The 22076-nt window shown below is 41.0% G+C and overlaps 1 protein-coding gene across 3 annotated transcripts; it reads right to left on the bottom strand.

Moving 5' to 3' along the window:
* Positions 1–358: 358 nt before the first annotated feature.
* On the bottom strand, positions 359–21878 carry LOC118399408 (serine/threonine-protein phosphatase 4 regulatory subunit 3-like). Of its 3 annotated transcripts, none has more exons than XM_052475340.1 (16): positions 21337–21878; positions 20222–20277; positions 16794–16892; positions 15741–16364; positions 12382–12459; positions 12158–12274; positions 10972–11088; positions 9114–9245; positions 8832–8934; positions 2919–2960; positions 2669–2827; positions 2204–2373; positions 1979–2118; positions 1616–1755; positions 1288–1525; positions 359–1155 (listed from the first exon to the last, which is right to left on the bottom strand). In XM_052475340.1, the coding sequence occupies exons 1-15, from the start codon at positions 21476–21478 to the stop codon at positions 1296–1298; spliced, it is 2349 nt and encodes a 782-aa protein (XP_052331300.1). In that variant the 5' UTR covers positions 21479–21878; the 3' UTR covers positions 359–1155; positions 1288–1295. The 3 variants fall into 3 exon arrangements, with proteins under 3 accessions (XP_052331300.1, XP_052331293.1, XP_052331305.1); XM_052475333.1 differs by having other exon boundaries at positions 1326–1525; positions 21337–21874; XM_052475345.1 differs by having other exon boundaries at positions 1326–1444; positions 21337–21868.
* Between the last annotated feature and the right edge of the window lie 198 nt (positions 21879–22076).

The raw sequence follows: 22076 nt of genomic DNA, 5'->3' as shown, positions 1-22076 counted from the left end.
ATGGTTACATTTGGGCACTCAGCTGTTGTACTATCCATGCGTGTAGATTAAATGCTTTCCACCTTTCCCTGACATCTCACACTTCATCTGTCATTAGGAATGTCTATATAAAATGGCAGCTGACCTAAACCACCGCTGCTGCAATTTAGGATTTAAATATGCTCTGACCCACAGGGACTGGGCTAGCAACAAAATCAACTCAATCCATGAGTACTGAACTGGAACACTAGTATGAGAAGGGCTTGTGTCCTTTAAAAAAAGGATACACACATCTGCTGGAAGAATGACGTCTCTTAACAAAGACACCTCTGGGAGCCACAGTAAGTCAAAGCCACCGAATACACACAGACTTTAGACATTCTCAGTGGGCTGCAAAAATGACTTTACTGCCGTTTAATACATGTTATTTTAAAACCAGCATTGCAACTCTTGCTTTATACAATGAATCATATAATTGAATTAAAAGGGTGAACAGTGATCCCACCATTTGTGCAAAAGCAATACACTGGCAGGTATAGCTCTACCCTTTTAAAATCACTTAAGGGGCAAATTATTAAAAAGAAAAATAACTGTACAGTACTTTTAATAAACTCATGAATACAGGACTCCTGGCTGATGTAGGTGTGTGTGAGCCTCGGCAATGCAGCCCCAGCTTCGACGGTTGAGTCCTGCTCCTCAGAACTAAGCAACTTTGTTTTCTGTTGGTTAGTTTTTTCTGTTAACCCTCATTTTGCCTCAGTCTCTCCACCCAACCCAAATTAACAGTTCTATGGGGTCAGCCAATCAAGCTTCCATTACTAAGCGGCTAGTCCTGCTAGCATGACTGGCTCCCCGATTAGCCCCTGCTCCCCCTTTTGTAGAGCGGCTGAGGTTTGCGTGAAGTGCTGCGTCCCTGCCGGAGCATCAGGGAAACCTTGGCACTGATCAACCTCTCTGGTCCACAGGCCAGGTAGGGGGGCGTAGGAGCAGGCTGGGAGGGTAGGACGGCGGGAGTGGTCTCTGTCCAGTGGACTGTGACAGTGGCACAGCGGACCAAGACCAGGGGACTTCACTGGCTTATGAGCCCAGACGGGGCCGTTTCCGTGGGGACTGCTCTTCATCTTCGTCCTCCTCGTCTTCATCGTCAGGGTAGTCTACAAGGCCGACCATCGCAGTCTGTCAACAAGAACACAGGTCACAGAACTCAAGTGACTAAACCCTGAGGTATGGATAATTTTGACTACTGGGGTGGCAGGCAGATGGGACATTTTACTACAGATTGACAGGTAAAAAGAGGATATGGCTCACCTTGGCAACTAGAATGGCAGTTGACAGGGAAAGCTCACCTTGACTACCGGGGTGGCGGGTGGCGTTGCCGACTTGGCGGGGGAGCCGTTGGGACTGGCGGCGGAGGTGGGAGAGGTGGCTGGCTTGCAGTTGGCACCGTTGGTTCCGTTGGCAGCCCCTGCAGAATGAGAGAAGGTAAACTTAAAGCTGCCAGTTGGGGTCCGCTTTGGGAAGTTCTCTTTGTTGTCACTCTCTTTAACTGCAAAGAGATGGAAATACATAGGGTGAACATACCATTCCACAAGTTGCGGGGTTGAACACACACACTGAGCAGAGTGGAGGCACTTACCTTTTTTTGCTTCCATATACTTTCCAAAGCTCTCTGGGAACTCTTCCTCAGGCCTGCTTTTCTCAATAGCCTCTCCATCTTCATTGAACCACATTTCCTCATCCTCGTCCTCGTCCAGTGTTCGGGCATCCCTACGATATCTGCTTGAATAACGTCAAGATTACTTTTAACAGGCTTTACGTAAATAACCAATTAAATGTTTTAAGTCACTCGACAATGCAACACTGCTGAAGTTACTCTGCTCAACACAAACTACTCTTAAATGATATGCTATCCTCTTTGGCTGAAACAAACCACAAATCAACTTCTCCACTCTATTCTATTCTAGTTGTCCATGTCTTCGGGAGATGATGCCTTACTCACCTGTTGAGTCTCAGAGTCTGTCGGTCCTTCTCCTGCTCATATCTGCCCTTCAATCCCTTAAAAGTCTGGACGTATTCAATGGATTCAAGTGCTTTGTAGTAGTTGTCTATAATGTGTGCTATGAGGGACTTGATATCCTCCTGTAGAGATAGATAGATAGATATTAGGGTGTATACATGTGGTAAAATGGTAAACAGACATGTTAAAAGGTGAATATGGGCATACCACTTTGATGAACTCAAAGAGTTCAATGATGGCTGAGTTTAAGAGGTTGTATCTAGTGCCATTGTCCAACAGAGTGTTGATGACTGGCTCAAACAGGTTCCCTTTGACAATGTAGCGGTTGTAGTACTCATCCTTCTGCCCAATTATCCTCCTCATGAAGCGCAGAGCACCTGTTAAAAGACATAACAAATCAGTACAATCAACACCTTGAAAAAAGGAGTTGAGGAAACTCCATATTGCATCTATTTACATCACAAGCAGTACATTTAAGTTATATCAATGATTATGCTCCACCCAGGAGCCAAGGGTCCAAACGTTTGCGTTTTATCATGATGTGCTTCATTCAAATCATTCAATTATGAATAAACAAATTCAGTCTACTGACATACAGAATGTATGTCAATTCTTGGTGCTTCCACTATTCTTGCACCCATATCCCCTCCGTAGTGTTTCCCAGTGACTCACACAGTGCAAGGAAGGTGTGTTTAGAGTTCATTAGCACCAGAACTCGTCGCAGCAGGTCCTTGTTCATAATGTAGGTCTTTATGTGGTACGTGTGGTGCTCTACACAGAACGTCAGCAGCTCCAGTATCAAAGCCAGGAGTTGGGCTGTCTGGAAATTATCTGAAAGACACAAACATGCATTTACAATAGGGAAAGAGACACTTATATAAATTAGAATTATGATTGATACTCCCAATGTATAATTACATACCAGGACACACTGGGTTGATCTTGGTGGACCCCTCTTGCAGATCTGTAAGACACAGTAAAAGCAATGAATATCAGTCTTACAAATGCATAAGTCTTAACACAACACAGATCCCAACAAAGACATCATGGCCTGTCAAAATCGAATAGAATTGTATGTCACATGCGCCGAATACAACAAGGGCAGGCTTTACTGTGAAATGCTTAGTTACAAACCCTTTCCCAACAATGCACTTAAAAAGAAAACGAACAAAGACAAAGTAAATAGTAACACAATAAAATAACATTAACGAGGCTATATACAAGGAGTACTGGTACCAAGTCAGTGTACTGGGAAATGAAGTAGTTGGGGAGAATGAAGTAATATGTACATGTAGGTTTGGTTAGGTGATTGTTTGACGTACAATGTACATGTAGGTAGGAGGGTGAAAAGTAGAAAGACCAGGTAACTGTTTAACTGTTCAGCAGTCTTATGGCTTTGGGGTATAAGCCAATCAGGAGCCTTTTGGTCCCAGACCTGGCACTCCGGTACCACTTGCCGCGCAGTGACAACACGGTCACTTGGGTAGCTGGAGTCGGACAATTTTTAGGGCCTTCCTCTGACACCGCCTGATATAGAGGTCCTAGATGGCAGGGAGCTGGGCCCCAGTGTTGTATGACAAGCATTTGCCATTCCAAGCAGTACCAGATGCTTTCAATGGTGCAGCTGAAATGTTGAGGATCTGAGGGCCCATGCCAAATCTTTTCAGCCTCCTGAGGGGAAAGAGGTGTAGTTGTGCCCTCTTCGTGACTGTGTTGGTGTGTACGGACTAGAGGTCGACCGATTAATCTGAATGGCCGATTAATTAGGGCCGATTTCAAGTTTTCTTAACAATTGGAAATCGGTATTTTTGGGATTTTTTTTTTTTTTACACCTTTATTTAATCTTTATTTAACTAGGCAAGTCAGTTAAGAACACATTCTTATTTTTAATGACGGCCTAGGAACGGTGGGTTAAGTTAGGGAGGCTGTGAATTTTTGCAGCTTTTTGTTAAAAATCGCGCAAAATTTCAACGTCCTGCTACTCATGCAAAGAATATAGTGAATGCATATGATTAGTATGTGTGGATAGAAGACACTCTGAAGTCTCTAAAACTGGTTAAATCGTGTCTGTGGCTATAACAGAACGTGTTTAGGAGGCAGAATCCCAAGGAAAACTGTTCACAAAAAAAATATCCATCCGCCAGTCTCTGTATTGTCTATGGCAAGGGAAAATAGATAGAGCCTACAGCTTCCACACAATGTCGCCAGTACTGGCAATTCAGTTGTAGTTTATCCTTGGTGGGATGAGGAATAGGCACTTCCTGTCTTGGGGTACACCGAAGTAAGTTGTGAAAGGGAGAATATGGATGATGATTTAAAGACTTGCTGCTATCGAATACAGATCGCCCTGTGATCAATTTGATCGATTATTAACGTTTATTAATACCTAAAGTTGGTTTACAAAGGTAGTTTGAAGTGTTTTGTCAAAGTTTATAGGCAACTTTTTTTATTTTAAAAAATGCCGTTGCGTTTTGGAAAGGTGCTTTTTCCTGGATCAGACGGGCTTCATAAATTGACACTTTGGGTATACATGGACGGATTTAATCGAAAAAAATACCCAATTGTGATGTTTATGGGACATATAGGAGTGCCATCAAAGAAGCTCGTCAAAGGTAATGAATGTTTTATATTTTATTTCTGCGTTTTGTGTAGCGCCGGCTACGCTAATTATTTCTGTTTAAGTCCCCTTTGGGTATTTCGGGGGTTGCATGCTATCAGATAATAGCTTCTCATGCTTTCGCCGAAAAGCACTTTACAAATCTGACATGTTGGCTAGATTCACAACGAGTGTAGCTTTAATTGAGTACCCTGCATGTGTGTTTTAATGAAAGTTTGAGTTGTATCGAGTACTATTAGTTGGCGCTCTGAAATTTCCGCTGATTTTGGTCCCTGTATAGGGACAGCAGCCGTACTTACTTGGGAATATTGAAGACTCATGTTAAAAGGAACCACCAGTTTTCATATGTTCTCATGTTCTGAGCAAGGAACTGAAATGTTAGCTTTCTTACTTAGCACATATTGCACTTTTACGTTCCTCTCCAACACTTTGTTTTTGCATTATTTAAACCAAATTGAACATGTTTCATTATTTACTTGAGGCTAAATTGATTTTATTGATGTATTATATTAAGTTAAAATAAGTGTTAATTCAGTATTGTTGTAATTGTCATTATTACAAAACACATTATTTTTTTTAAAACTATTTTTATTTGATTTAAAATCAGCCGATTAATCGGCAGCGGGTTTTTGGTCCTCCAATAATCGGTATCGGCGTTGAAAAATCATAATCGGTCAACCTCTAGTTTGGACCATGATAGGTCCTTAATGATGTGGACACCGAGGAACTTGAAGCTCTCCACTTTTCCTGTAGTCCACGATCAGCTCCTTTGTCTTGCTGATGTTGAGGGAGAGGCTGTTGTCTTGGCACCACTGACATCTCATCGTCATCAGTGATCAGGCCTACCTAGGGCTGTGGCGGTCATGAAATTGTGTCAGCCGGTGATTGTCAAGCAAATAACTGCAGGTCTCACGGTAATTTACCATTAAATTGACAAACACATTTAGCATCTCCTGGCTTTCATGCATAGCCTACGAACCACTGATGACGACATTTGGAACGTCTACATATTAAAATGTCTAATAAATCCATGATTTTAGACAGGTCAAAAGAAACATGAAAAAATGTAGTCTTTCAGAAGAGCAGAATAGCATACGGAGTGGTCCTTATGCCATATGGCTGTGTGCTACACTAGCTCATTTAGCAATTAGAATTCTGTGGCATTATTTTATGGTATGACGAATACAATAGAACACTGCTCAATAAAAAACGTTCTGTGTTGAGTGGTTAACAAAGAAACAGGTCCTTCTCTATGCTTAATTTAGACTTACTAATATAACTTCAGTTGTGATGCAAATTTTGGGCTGTATGTTCTGATTTTCAATAAATTCTATGGCTGCATGATGCGACTAGTGATGATTTGAAAAAAGTTACATGAAAGGCATGAGCTCTGCTGCACACACTTCATCAGTCTCATTCCCAATTTGACAAGCACTTGATAATGCTTCAAATTTCCCGGCTGCACACACTTTGTGTGGCGGTAATGCCCCCCCCTAAAAAAATCCATGCATTTTGTGGACAGTGGATGTTGTGCCCTTGGGCTAAATATAATCATTAATTAAAATTCCCTTCTCCTGGCTGCATGCTCCGAAGCACCTCTCACTCACATGGCTCCCTCAGAAAGCTAATTTCTTATTAGCCAATGCCCGTCACGCGATTGGATCCTTCTCACAGGCCACAAGTGAAGAAAGACACATTGGGGACGCAACCATACGCTTCCTTATCCAATTCGGAGTCGCATATTGAAGATATTGGAAGAATTGTCAACATTTACTTTGTCAGCCAACAAGATGAGTAGGCCTAACGAACAGCAAAATCACTAGACTATGTCAATCTACTATCCCCCATAATACAAAAATTGACCTATTCAATGCCAGAAATAAATATAACAAACAATCTGGGACAGTTAAATTAATACAACCACAACCATTAAAAAAACCTTTAAATAAAAGGAAAGCCCTATTTGGTAAAAGACCAAGTCCATATTATGGCAAGATCAGCTCAAATAAGCAAAGAGAATTAACAGTCCATCATAACTTTAAGACATGAAGGTCAGTCAATACGGAACATTTCAATAACTTTGAAAGTTTAGAGTGCAGTAGCAAAAATCATCACGCGCCATGACGAAACTGGCTCTCATGAGGACCGCCACAGGAAAGGAAGACCCAGAGTTACATCTGCTGCAGAGGATATGCTCATTAGAGTTAGCAGCCTCTGAAATTGCATCCCAAATAAATGCTTCAGAGTTCAAGTAACAGACACATCTCAACATCTATTCAGGAGACTGCGTGAATCAGGCCTTCATGGTCGAATTGCTGCAAAGAACCCACCACTAAAGGACACCAATAAGAAGACTTGCTTGGGCCAAGAAACACAAGCAATGGACATTAGACCGGTGGAAATCTGTTCATTGGTCTGATGAGTTAAAATTTTAGATTTTTGTTTTCAACCGCCGTGTCTTGTGAGACGCAGAGTAGGTGAACGGATGATCTCCGCATGTGTAGTTCCCACCGTGAAGCATGGAGGTGGTGGTGTGATGGTGCTTTGCTGGTGACATTGTCGGTGATTTATTTAGAATTCAAGGCAAACTTAACCAGCATGGCTAGCACAGCATTCTGCAGCGATACGCCACCCCATCAGCCTTGCGCTTCGTGGGACTATCATATGTTTTTCAACAGGACAATGACCCAACACACCTCCAGGCCATTTAAGGGCTGGAAAAAGCTGGCAAAGGGTGGCTAAGTTGCATAATCTAAAATATATTTCGATTTGTTTAACACCTTTTTGGTTACTACATGATTGTGTCATTTCATAGTTTTGATGTCTTCATTATTATTCTACAATGAAGAAAATAGCAAAAATAAAGAAAAACCCTGGAATGAGTAGGTGTCCAAACTTTTGACTGGTACAGTATAGTACGTACGGTCACTGTGGGGACTACGTCGTCGATGCACCAATGACTAATGTGGTAAACTCAATGCCACCAGATGAATCCCTTAACATATTCCAATCTGTGCGAGCAAACCAGTCCTGTAGCTTAGCATCTGCTTCATCGGACCACTTCCGTATTGAGCTCATCCCTGGTACTTCCTGTTTGAGTTTTTGCTTGTAAGCAGGAATTTAGAGGATGGAGTTATGGTCCAATTTTCCAAATAGAGGGCGAGGGAGAGTTTTTTTTGTGTAGAGTAGAGGTGATGTAGAGTTTTTATTTCTCTGCCTATAGTTGCACAGGAGACATGCTAGTAGGAATGAGGTAAAACTAATTTCAGTTTTCCTGCATTTCAATCCCTGGTTACTAGGAGCGTTGCATCTGGGGGAGAATTTTTTTGTTGTCTTTTTTGCATAGGGCGCTACACATCTCATTGAGTGCGGTGTTCTTTCCAGCATCAGTTTGTGGTAGTAAACAGATAGCTATGAAAAATAAAGGAAAACTCTTGGTAAATAGTGGGGTCTACAGTTTATCATGAGCTATTCTAACTCAGGCGAGCAGAACCTCAAGACTTCCTTAATATTAGAGATTGGGGACCAACTTGTTGACAAAGCAACATACACCCCCTCTCCTCAGCTTACCGGATGCAGACGTTTTGTCCTGCCAATGAAAAGAAAAACCAGCTCGATTTATATTTTCCATGTCCTTGTTTAGTCATGACTCAGTGAAACATAGCATATCAAAGTTCTTCAGATCACGCTGATAGAATAGTCTTGAATGGAGCTTATTTGTTTTGTTTATTTATTTGTTTATTTATTTTCCAATGATTGCACATTTGTCAATAGAACGTAGGGTAATGGCCACTTGTCCACTCGCCGTTGCAGTCAGGTTAGATATCCCAAACACCGACCTCTATAGACGCTGCTTCCACCAGTTACGGGGATATGAGCCTGGTCTGGGATGAGCGTTATGTCCTTCACCTCCGATTGGTTGAAATAGAAGTCCTCATCCAAATCAAGGTTAGTAATTGTTGTTTTGAAGTCCAGAAGCTCTTTTTGGTCATATGAAATGGCCAAACATTAGGTATAAAACGAGTTAGGATCAGCGCAAACAAAGCTCAAAAGCACAACTGGTCAGGGGCCCATCCCTCTGGCGCCATTATACTGTCCAACATAAAGCCATGCATATCCACATACAGCTGGACCTAAACACACCCATTCAAGCACGACATGAGACCATACACACAATGCATACATCCATTTAGATCAAAGGGTCCCCCCCCTGCTCACCTTTACAGTTCTTCTCATCTACAGTGCTGGCCAATAGAGGGACTGTGAGGACCTGCATGCAGTACTTGTAGAAGAAGCTGAGGAACTCAGTCTTCTCTGTTTTCTAATGGGATTCAAAGTAAGAAGTCGATTAGACAGTGATGCTGAGATATTGCAGAGTTCTTTAAAATGTATGAAAGTTTGGTATAATTCTGCATTCTTCTACAATAATCATTACACCCAGTGTTATGACATAACTGTGTGTGAGTGACTGAGTGAGTGAGAGATCGGATAGGGTCTTACATTGGTGGGGGCCAGCATGTTCTCTGGGTCGATCAATGTGCGTAGAAGCCCCATAAGCTGCACAGCACCGCCCAACTCAGGGTCCGAGTCACAGATCATCTGCTTTATCACCACGTTGATCAGCAGCACATCCTAATGCACAGAGGAACTTTGAGCGGCAACACCCACAGGAGACCTTGAACATCCTAAACATCTAATCCCTGAAAAAGTACACCGCCCCCCCTTGGCCTTTTTCCTATTTTGTTGCATTACAACCTGTAATTTAATTAGATTTTTATTTGGATTTCATGTAATGGACATATACAAAATAGTCCAAATTGGATAAGTGAAATGAAAAAAATAACTTGTTTCACCCCCTTTGCTATGAAGCCCCTAAATAAGATCTGGTGCAACAAATTACCTTCAGAAGTCACATAATTAGTTAAATAAAGTCCACCTGTGTGCAATCTAAGTGTCACATGACCTGTCACACGATCTCAGTATATATCTGAAAGGCCCCAGAGTCTGCAACACCACTAAGCAAGCAGTACAATGAAGACCAATGAGCTCTTCAAACAGGTCAGGGACAAAGTTGTGGAGAAGTACAGATCAGGGTTGGGTTATAAAAAAATATCCGAAACTTTGAACATCCCACGAAGCACCATTAAATCCATTATAAAAACAATTGAAAAAATAGGGCACCACAACAAATCTGCCAAGAGAGGGCCGCCCACCAAAACTCATGGACCAGGCAAGGAAGGCATTAATCAGAGAGACAACGATGAGACCAAAGATAACCCTGAAGGAGATGCAAAGCTCCACAGCGGAGATTGGAGTATCTGTCCATAGGACCCCTTTAAGCCCTACACTCCAGAGCTGGGCTTTACAACAGAGTGGCCAGAAAAAAATAAGAAAACATGTTTGGTGTTTGCCAAAAGGCATGTGGGAGACACCCCAAATATATGAAAGAAGGTACTCTGGTCAGATGAGACTACATTTTAGCTTTTTGGCCATCAAGGAAAATGCTATATCTGGCGCAAACCCAACACCTCCCATCCCCCCGAGAACATCATCATCCATGAAGCATGGTGGTGGCAGCATCACGCTGTGGGGATGTTTTTCCCATCGGCAGGGACTGCCGGAAAATTCTTGAGGGAAACCTGTTTCAGTCTTCCAGAGATTTGAGACTGGGACGGAGGTTCACCTTCCAGCAGGACAATGACCCTAAGCATACTGCTTAATTAAGCAACACTCTAATGGTTTAAGGAGAAACATTTAAATGTCTTGGAATGGCCTAGTCAAAGCCCAGACCTCAATCCAATTGGGAATCTGTGGTATGACTTAAAGATTGCTGTACACCAGTGGAACCCATCCACATTGAAGGAGCTGGAGCAGTTTTGCCTTGAAGAATGGGCAACAATCCCAGTGGCTTGATGTGCCAAGTTTATAGAGACATACCCAAAGAGACTTACAGCTGTAATTGTTGCTAAAGTTGGCTCTACAAAGTATTGATTTTCGGGGGGTTAATAGTTAAGCACGCTCAAGTTGTTTTGTCTTATTTCTTGTTTGTTCATAATAAAACATATTTTGCATCTTCAAAGTGATAGGCATGTTGTGTAAATCAAATTATACAAACACACCACAAGAAAAAAAATCTATTTTAATTCCAGGTTGTAAGACAACAAAATAGGAAAAAAATCCACGGGGATGAATACTTTCGCAAGCCACTGTACAAGTAACATTTTACTGGGTAAATAATCATGCTTTTATTTACATAATCACAGCTCCATATGGCACCTAGATGTAGCAGAGAAATTTGCCCACCAGTGTCACATTTCATGTAGACCTAGTTATATGACAAGGTTGATGCTATACTTACATCATCAGTCTGCTGTGGCTCCTGCATAACAAACTCCCGGACCATGGAGGGGCTGAACTCCACCAGATAGGAGAAGATATCTGTGGCTGCAGCCCTCACCTGCAAGTCGTCCATACCCTGTGGAGACGGTGAGACACACACTGATAGTGTGCTCTAACTAATAACTCATTCAGCGCCATCAAGGTGTTTCTTTAGGGCACATGTGTCAAACTCGTTCCACTGAGGGCAGTGTCTGCGGGTTTTCACTCGTCCCTTGGACGTGATTCATGAATAAGGTCACTGATTATTAAGCAGTGGTGTAAAGTACTTAAGTAGTACTTTGGAGTATTTTTTACTTAAGTCGTTTTTGGGGTATCAGTACTTTATATTTGACGACATTCCTAAAGAATAGTATTTACTTTTTACTCCATACATTTTCCCTGACACCCAAAAGTACTAGTTATAATTTGAATATTAGTATAAGGAAAAGGGTCCAATTCACACACCTGTCAAGAGAACATCCCTGGTCATCCCTACTGCCTCTGATCTGGTTGACTCACAAAACACAAATAATTCATTTGTAAATAACATCTGAGTGTGCCCCTGGCTCTCAAAAAAAGTAAAGGAAATTGTGCCGTCTGGTTTGCTAAATATAAGGAATTTGATGGATAGCATTTACTTGTACGTTTCCTTAAGTATGACAACTGAGTACTTTTCCCACCACTGTACTGAAGTACATTTAAAATCTGATACTACTTGATTAAAAGTCTAAAATATTTTACTGTGTTACCTTAATATAAAATGACTCAAGTAAAAGTATCTTTACTTTTACTCAAGTATGATAATTGAGTACCTTTCCCACCTCTGTTATTAAGGAACTCCACTCACTTGGTAGGTCTTAATTGAAAGGAAAAAAACAAAAACCAGCAGACACTAGGCCCTCCATGGAACGAGTTTAACACTCCAGCTTTAGGGCCTCTGGAGCCTGGTGCAATCTGGACTGACTTAATACCTTTAAGTTCAGGGTTAAGAAACATACGGTTTCATTGATTTTGACGTGCTTCCTAGATGCAGCCCTTGAAGTTGAGATGGTATTTCACATTCAAGGGATCAAGAGAACTTTGTCACATCAAAATGTCTAGGACAAATATGCAAAACCTGTTTGACATTTAATAGACATTTAATACAGTAGTAAAACCATTCATACCATGACTATTTCAAGAGCAGGAAGAATGCCTAGATTCGCCAGAGTCTTGAAGAAAGCATCTCTATTTTGCGGTTGCAAGGTTTGTGAAAAAGCACAAAATTCTTTGAAAAAGTTCACCTGTGAAGAGGAAGGAAAACAGAGGACAGTGTGTCACTGAAACCTTTATTGCATTAAAACTAAGTATTTGCATGCTTTTAATTAAACAAGTTGATCATTCAACTTACTAGTTCCCGCCTTTTACCGTCTTCTGTCGCTTCATCCGTTAGCTGTGCAAAGACTTCAGTTAGGAACTTCTCATCCTCCTGTAGTGCAAGGCAGGGATAAAAAGTTTACAAAAACATACTGCATCACAGTTTGTGGTCATGTTGAAAAAGCACCGGGACTTTACGTACTTCATTATGAAGTCGTCAAACCTTAGCCAAAAGTAAGCATGTTTTATATCGGTGGTTCGATTTGAAAGGAGAGACGAAAGGAGACAAATTGCCAGTTTAAGAAATGTTGTGGAACAAACAGCAGACTGAAGGCTGCTGCAGCCAACATGGTTGAGCCCATCTCCGTGGTAACATGGACTCGGGACCTTGTCCCGAAGCTACCGACAGCATCACCTCCTCCATGCTTCACGGAACCACACATGCGGAAATCATCCGTTCACCTACTCTGCGTCTCACAAAAACATGGCGGTTGAAACCAAATATCTCAAATTTGGACTAATCGGAGCAAAGAACAGATTTCCACCGGTCTCATGTCCATTGATCCTGTTTCTTGGCCCAAGCAAGCCTCTTCTTCTTATTGGTGTCCTTTAGTAGTGGTTTCATTGCAGTTCGACCATGAAGGCTTGATTCAGTCTCCCCTGAACAGTTGATGTTGAGATGTGTCTGTTACTTGAACTCTTTGAAGCATTTATTTGGGATGCAATTTCTGAGGTGCAGTAAACTCTACTGAACGTATCCTCTGAAGCAGAAGTAACTCTGGGTCTTTCTTTCTTGTGGCGGTCCTCATGAGAGCCAGTTTCATCATAGCGCTTGATGGTTTTTGCGACTGCACTGAAAGAAACATTCAAAGTTCTTGAAATGTTCTGTATTGACTGACCTTTATGTCTTAAAGTAATGGACTGTGGTTTCTCTTTGCTTATTTGAGCTGTTCTTGCCATAATATGGACTTGGTCTTTTACCAAATAGGGCTATCTTCTGTATACCACCCCTACCGTGTCACAACACAACTGATTTGCTCAAACGCATTTAGATGGAAAGAAATTCCTCAAATTAACCTTTAACAAGGCACAATTGTTAATTGTGACTACCTCATGAAGCTGGTTGAGAAAATGGACAAGTGGACAAGTGTGTCCAAAATGTCAAGTGTGGCAAAAATGTGACTACTTTGAATAATCTCAAATATATTTTGATTTGTTTACTACATGATTCCATGTGTTATTTCACAGTTTTGATGTCTTCACTATTATACAATGTAGAAAATAGTCAAAATAAAAACCCTTGAATGAGAAGGTGTGTCCAAACTTTTGACTGGTACTGTACATACATACACACAGCGCATTCAGAAAGTATTCAAACCCCCTTCCACTCTACAACATTGAGACTTGCCCCGAAGCTACTCATGCGTTGTCTTGTTGGAAGGTGAACCTCAAATTCAATTTTATTGGTCACACACACACACACATATATTTAGCAGATGTTATTGCGGGTGTAGCGAAATGCTTGTGTTCCTAGCTCCAACAGTGCTGTTGCATCTAACACGTCACAACAATACACACACATCTAAAAGTACAATTATGGAATTAAGACAAATATTTGATTGAGCATTGACTTAAAAACAGTAGAATAGAATACAGTATACACATAAGATGACTGGGAGACTAGTCAGGACCTTCACCCCAGTAGGTCTTGAGCGCTCTGGAGCAGGTTTTCATCAAGGATCTCTGTATGTCTTTTCCTCGATCTTGACTAAACTCCCAGTCCTTGCCGCTGAAAAACATCCCCACAGCATGAGGCTGCCACCACCAAGCTTCACCGTAGGGATGGTGCCAGGTTTCTTCCATACATGACGCTTGGCATTCAGGTCAAACAGTTCAATGTTGGTTTCATCAGACCAGAGAATCTTGTTTCTCATGGTGAGATCCATTTAGGTACCTTTTGGCAAACTCCAAGTCGGCTGTTAAGTGCCTTTTACAGAGTGGCGGCTTCCGTCTAGCTACTCTACCATAAAGGCCTGATTGTTGGAGTGCTGCCGAGATGGTTGTCCCTCTGGAAGGTTCTCCGATCTCCACAGAGGAACTCTGGTGCTCTGTCAGTGTGACCATAGAGTTCTTGGTCACCTTCTTAACCAAGGCCCTTCTACCCCGATTGCTCAGTTTGGCAGGGCGGCCAGCTCTAGGAAGTGCCTTTGTGGTTCCAAACGGCTTCCATTTAAGAATGGAGGCCACTGTGTTCTTGGTGACCTACAAAGCTGCAGAAATGATTTGGTACCCTTGATCAGATCTGTGCCTTGACACAATCCTGTCTCCGAACTCTACGGACAATTCCTTTGACCTAGTGGCTTGGTTTTTGCTCTCACATACACTGTCAAAATGTAGGACCTTAGCCCTGACCTCAAACCCATTGAACACCTTTGCGATCAATTGGAACACGGACTGTGAGCCAGGCCTAATTGCCCAACATCGGTGTCTGATCTCACTAATGCTTGTGGCTGAATGAAAGCAAGTCTCTGAGGAAATGTTGCAACATCTAGTGGAAAGCCTAGATGTTGTGGAGGCTGTTATAGGAGCAAAGAGGGGACCAACTACATATTAATGGACATGAGATATTCGACGAGCAGGTGCCCACATACTTTGCCATGTAGTGTGTGTGTGTATATATATATTAGTATTTCCCTTTACACGATTATAAAACAGTGACTGTGGTAATTTTACTGACATAACCATCATCCAAAATCTCATGACTCTCACAGCCCTAACCAAGTCCCTCTTGAACTTCTAAAACATGTATAATTACATTGCAAAGTGCCAACAAAGGAACTTAAAACGTAAATCTCGCGGATTTCAAATTAGATACCTTGATTAAAATTGAAGATGCCATATCAACTACAAACCCTTTCAACAATAGAGAAGTCACAAGCATTGATTTACAATACTGAAGACAAAAGCAGCAAAAACATATCACATTTCATGACAGTCCATTACTGTCAAATAAAATACATTCATAAAGTTAATCCTTTCCAGGTTGATGACAACAGCAGAATATCACATGTAATGATTACAATTGATGTTCAAATGTGAAGATGGAGGGAATGTTCCATACTTTTCACAGGAAAATAAACCCACCAGCAGAAAATCAACATTATCATCTACATTGACAATGGTGTGAAAGTTTGTGATATGTAGTGAGTTAAGATAAGTGAAGGTAATAAAGCACAGTCACTTAACACACTAAAATGAAACCTGTTAAACTGAAAACACCAGAGCTGAATAGGCAGTTCAGACAACAAACGGATTTACACTTCATTTCTAGTCAAGAACAGCAAAATAGAAGAGAACATTTTCTGAGGGTTCTGTTGGTTTGCAGTAACTCACCTGCAGCATGCTGACTATCTCCACCTTGTTGAAGAAAATAAAGGATGTGAGGGTGGAAAGGAAGTTCTCCTCGAAGACAGAAGGTGTGGGCAGGATGATGTCCTGAATGTACTGCACCCGGTACGTCTGGTGGATCTTTTGCCGCAGCTCTGAGTCCGTGATGGGGATTACCTCCTTGAACTTGGCCGTCTTGGTGAGGAACTCCCGGTGCTTTTTAGGCTGCACCAGCGACGGATCAAACTCCAGACAGCCAACCACATCCATGATACAGTCGTCCGAGAACATGACCTCGAATAGAGCCGCCTTGTTGAGGAACAACACTCCACGTACGATCTCATACAGGTGGTGTAAGCCCTCCCGGTTGTCGAGGTCCTCGCACACCTGGAAGAGCTGCAGCAGCTTCTTCATATAGCCTTCACTCATAAGGGCCAGGGCCAGCTTCTCCCGGCGGATAGGCGAGGACAGGACAGAGGTCACAAGGTCAGCGATCTCCTCCAGCCGGGCCAGCTCGCATGGAGGCAGCTCCACCAGGTGGCTGGTCTCTGGCATCTCCTCGAAGCGCTCCTCCTCAGACTCATCGATGGGGTCCTGGGTGATCTCCAGCGCAGGGTCTTTCCCTTGCACCTGGGGAGGAAATTAGACACGGGGCCACATGTAAGAACTACTGAGAGAAAGACTGTAGTCCCGTATTGCCAAGGAGAAAATTCAGTTACATGATATTCTATACTTAATTATTAAATGGCTTAGTTTTGTAAGAGACATTCATTTGTTTGTTTACTGCCCCCTAAAGAAGCAGCAGTGACCTAAGCACAGACATGGCTATTCATAGTATTGGGGCTTCAAATAACAAGCAAATACGGTACAATCAGTTGCTCTAGACAATGTTATATTGCAAAAGGATGTTGTTTAACTTACATGTGTCACCAACAGTAGTGACATGTAGTTTATATAGTTCAAAGTGTGCTTTCGGATGCCATAAAAAGACTAAACAGCATAGTAGTGTATCATAAACCTTACACTGACTTACAAAACCATATAAACATGGTACTATACCTGACATATCTTTTCCCAGATTTCATCGCAGCCAGCTTTTTCCTGAAAACTCAGGGCCAGATCATAGTTCTCTGCTTCTGACCACACAATCAGGGTGTCCTGAGAGGGGGAAAACCATTCTCATGATCAAGTTGAAAAAAACATATATTTTCATAACATGAAATTTGTAAATCTGGTCTTTGCATAACAATAAAAATAATAATTGTGTCAAGTTAACTGCAACTGTACACATGCAGAATTCTTTAGATGCATAAGGCCAAGCCATAGACTACTCTCTGATTCCACACGGCAAGCTATGCTGGTGCATTAAGCCGGACACCAAGAGGGTCCTGAACAGCTTCGATCCCCAAGCCATAAGACTGCTAAGTAGCTAACAACGGTTGAACCGTACATTTATGCACCGTCTCTGTGTACACTACTGGGGCTCTACACACTAGAGGTCGACCGATTATGATTTTTCAACGCCGGAGGACAAAAGAAAGCCAATACCGATTAATCGGACGATTTTAATTTATATTTGTAATGACAATTACAACAATACTGAATGAACACTTATTTTAACTTAATATAATACATCAATAAAATCAATTTAGTCTCAAATAAATAATGAAACATGTTCAATTTGGTTTAAATAATGCAAAAACAAACGGTTGGAGAAGAAAATAAAAGTGCAATATGTGCCATGTAAAAAAGCGCACGTTTAAGTTCCTTGCTAAGAACATATGAAAGCTGGTGGTTCCTTTTAACACAAGTCTTCAATATTCCCAGGTAAGAAGTTTTAGGTTGTAGTTATTATAGGAATTATATGACTATTTCTCTCTATATCATTTGTATTTCATATACCTTTGACTATTGGATGTTCTAATAGGTACTTTAGTATTGCCAGACTAATCTCGGGAGTTGATAGGCTTGAAGTCATAAACAGCACAATGCTTGAAGCACAGCGAAGAGCTGCTGGCAAATGCAGGAAAGTGCTGTTTGAATGAATGCTTACGAGCCTGCTGCTGCCTACCACCGCTCAGTCAGACAGCTCTATCAAATCAGAGAATTCATTATAATATAATAACACAGAAATACAAGCCTTGGGTCATTAATATGGTCAAATCCGGAAACTATAATTTTGAAAACAAAATGTTTATTCTTTCAGTGAAATACCGGGTGACATCCCTAAGTCTAAATATTGCTGTTACATTGCACAACCTTCAATGTTATGTCATAATAATGTACAATTCTGGCAAATTAATTACGGACTTTGTTAGGAAGAAATGGTCTTCACACAGTTCGCAACGAGCCAGGCGGCCCAAACTGCTGCATATACCCTGACTCTGCTTGCACAGATCGAAGAGAAGAAGTGACAATTTCCCTCGTTAAAAGAAATGCATGTTAGCAGGCAATATTAACTACATTTCCAGGTTTAAAAATATATACTTGTGTATTGATTTTAAGAAAGGCATTGATGCGAATGCGCTTGTTAAATCACCCGTCTAGCAAAGTAGGCTATGATTCAACGATAAATTAACAGGCACTGCATCGATTATATACAATGCAGGACAAGCTAGATAAACTAGTAATATCATCAACCATGTGTAGTGAACTACTGATTATGTTAAGATTGATTGTTTTTTATAAGATAAGTTTATTACTAGCTAGCACCTTACCATGGCTCCTTGCTGCACTGGCATAACAGGTAGTCAGCCTGCCACACAGTCTCCTCGCGGAGTGCAATGTAATTGGTCATAATCAGTGTCCAAAAATGCCGAATACATATTATGAAAATGTGAAATCGGTCGACCCCCTACTACACACTAATTTATACTGACTACACACACACCATCATAATTTACACCGCTGCTACTCTGTTTATCATACATGCTGATAACTAGTCACCAACCCATATACATATATACCTTTATCACTCCAGTATTCCTACATATTGTAAATATGGTATTGGAACTAACCCTGTATATAGCTTATTTTCTTGTGTTATTACCTTATTTTTAGCACTACATTGATAACGATTAGGCTTACCTCATTGTTGGGTTAGGAGCTTGCAATAAAAGCATTTCACTGTCATTTTGCACATGACATTAAAACAGGCTACTTTTAGAAATGGATGACCCACAGAGCAAAGAAAAGACTGAAGTTACAGTGCCTTCAGAAAGTATTCACACACCTTTACTTTTTCCACATTTTGTTACAGCCTGAATTTAAAAGGGATTAAATAAAGATCAGTCATACACACAGTAAGTCATAATGTCAAAATGGAATTGAGTTTGAGTTTGATGGATGTTTAATGGATGTGATAGGAGAAAAATGGAGGACGGAACAACATTGTAGTTACTCAATAATAATAACCTAGTTAGAAGAGTGAAAATAAGGAAGCCGGTCCAGAAAAACATATCCCAAAACATGCATCCTGTTTGCAACAAGACACTAAAGTAATACAAAACAAATAGCAGAGAAATGTACTTTTTGACTTGAGTCTAAAGTTTTGTGTTTGGGGCAATCCAATAGAACACATTACTGAGTACCACTCTCCATATTTTCAAGCATAGTGGTTGGTGGCTGCATCGTGTTATGGGTGTCATCATAATAGTTAAGGACCATTGAGTTTTTCAGGATAAAAAGAAACCGAGCTAAGCACAGCCAAAATCGTAGAGAAAAACTTTGTTCAGTATGCTTTACACCAGACACTGGGAGACAAATTAAAATAGACCAAATCTACAAGAGTTGCTTAGTGGATGTTCCTGAGTTTCAGTTTTTACTTAAATCTGCTTGAAAAATCTATGGCAAGACTTGAAAATGGTTGTCTAGCAATGATCAACAACCAATTTAACAGAGCTTGAAGAATTTACAAAATAGCATTCAAATATTGTACAATCAAGATGTGTAAAGCTCTTAGACTCACCCAGTCACATCTGTAATTTATGCCAATTCTGATTCTAACAAGTATTGACTTCTGTAAATTAGATATTTCTTTATTTAATTTTCAATAAATGTGCTTACATGTCTAAAAACTTTTTTTCACTTGTCATCATGGAATATTGTGTGTAGATGGGTGAGAAAATATATAAACTTAATGCTTTTTTGAATTCAGGCTGTAACAGCAAAATATGGAATAAGTCAAGCGGTATGAATACTTTGAAGGCACTGTAGACAGGTTAACATAGTCATGAGCTTTGTCCAGGAGGCAGAACTGAGCGATTTCCACATAGGTCAAAATGTGCTACATTGTAAAAATTCATGAAAAAACATTTTCTTTTTGGTCAGGGTTAAGCATTAGAGTTAGCAGTGTGGTTAAGGTTATCTTTCAAATTACATAGTATTACTGTGGCTGTGCCAGCTAGTACCCACTGCACAGCTGCCTCCAGAACAAGACTAATCACGAAAACACGCTAACCAACCCGTTATAGAGGCAGAATACTCACTTGTTGTTTCTGATATGCAGTATTTGGGCTGATTTTAGACTCCAGAAGAAGTGAGCCTAAAAGACAAATGGGAATTTAGTTAGCTACCCACTACCTTAATGAAATAATTGGTTGATGCCTAAATATTCGCAAAATTATAAAACAGAACGGGATAATTCAGTCACGTGGGTGTGAAAGAACATGTTCTTCAAATAAGACGGATGTTGTAACTGTAATTGTCAGTCTTACTGCTGAAACCTGAACACCACACTTTTACTGACATGAACTGTGCATGTAAACAAGGACAACTACCCATAAATTAGCGAACGTGCGTTTTTGGCTGGCAAGCAAATGTCCCTTTATTTATTACCGAGTAAGCAAAGTGAGTTCACTAGCTGATTAACGTTAATTACCTAGCCAGCTGACTAACATTGGACCAGGTAACGTTAGTTAACTAGCTGGATATAGTACTTTTAAACTGTACCGATGGTTAACTAGCTACTGTACCAAAATAGCTATAAAATAATTGAAAGGAAAACAGGATTACAAAGCATGTCAGTTAAACCACACTTTACTTCCAAGCATTGGCTCGCTAGCCATCCAACTAGGTTAGTTAGCTAACAAGCTGGTTTGAGTAAATAATGTTAGTTAATGTTAGATATGTGTTTATTGATTCGTGTATAGCTAACATTAATTAGCTAACGAGCTACCTAAAGTAATTTATTTTGATGATTTGTATTTGATCTTCAAGCCCAACCACCAATAACATTAGCTAGTGTTAATACAAGTAAACGTTTAAATGTGTTAGCCAACGTTAAATAGATACCATTAGCTAGCTAACGGTAGCCAACTAGCATTAGCAATAGTGTGATGGCTAGAATAAGTAACTTAATTCACGCCGGCAGCAGTTACTGTAACGTTACGCTACTAACGTTAACTAGCTAGTTCAGTTGGTGTTTTTACGTTAGTTAGTTACAGTCGCTGATTGTTCGCAAACTAGTTAGCGATGTTGATTTATTGGATTTGCGGCCTGTTAAAATGTTACCTGCCAACTAGATAGCTGCGTTACGAACAAAACAAACATGCGACGAGATATCTGACCATCTGCTAATAGGATATGTTAGCTAACAACTCACCGTCGGATTCGGCCCGAACTAATAATGATATTCCCTTCAGTCGTTCGACAAAGGTAGACGAGACATGTCCTGTGCCCCTATCATCCCACTGTCGGTCTTCATTCAGCGTATATACTTTCACACGCCGCCGAGTATCCGACATGGTTACCTTGAGCGGAAAAGCTAACAATCTAACGTTAGCTAGCCACTAGTTCACTATTTCAAATAGTTGCCTAGCTATTTTCTTATCCCCGAACTTCAAACTTTGTTTCTACCCGCATGTTTTGCAATAATGTGCTAAAACGTAAAGCTAATTCACGAGCATATTAAGATTATTATTATTTTCCCCGCAGAATGCCGGATTTCTAGCTTGCTAACTGTACAATTCACCGTTGAAAACACAACTACGACGGCCTCTTCACTCTCATCCAGAGACCGCCATCTTGTAATCCGATCTTGTCTTTTTCTTCCCTACGTCAATCAAACGGTTACCGCCGCGGGGTCTCCTCAGAGGGGCTACGGAAGCCGGTGTGTCCCATGCCACATTCGCGCCGCCCAAAGGTCGCCCGCCCTCTCCACTTTCCTTCCATTGAAAATGAATGAGAAAGGGTGTTTCACCGCGCGGTACCGCGTGATAAGTGTACACGGGGCTTTATTGTGTCAATATCCAAACGCACAGATCTGTTACGGAACTAAAACAATGAGTATGTAGAAGATTGGAATATGCCATCACATGAGAGGTCACAAGTTTAAGTCAAGTC

The sequence above is a fragment of the Oncorhynchus keta genome, chromosome 2 (genome assembly GCF_023373465.1).
Source record: "Oncorhynchus keta strain PuntledgeMale-10-30-2019 chromosome 2, Oket_V2, whole genome shotgun sequence".
NCBI classification, from domain to species: domain Eukaryota; kingdom Metazoa; phylum Chordata; class Actinopteri; order Salmoniformes; family Salmonidae; genus Oncorhynchus; species Oncorhynchus keta.
The sequence above is the reverse complement of the archived record's forward strand: the minus strand, read 5'-3'. Positions and strand labels throughout refer to the sequence as shown.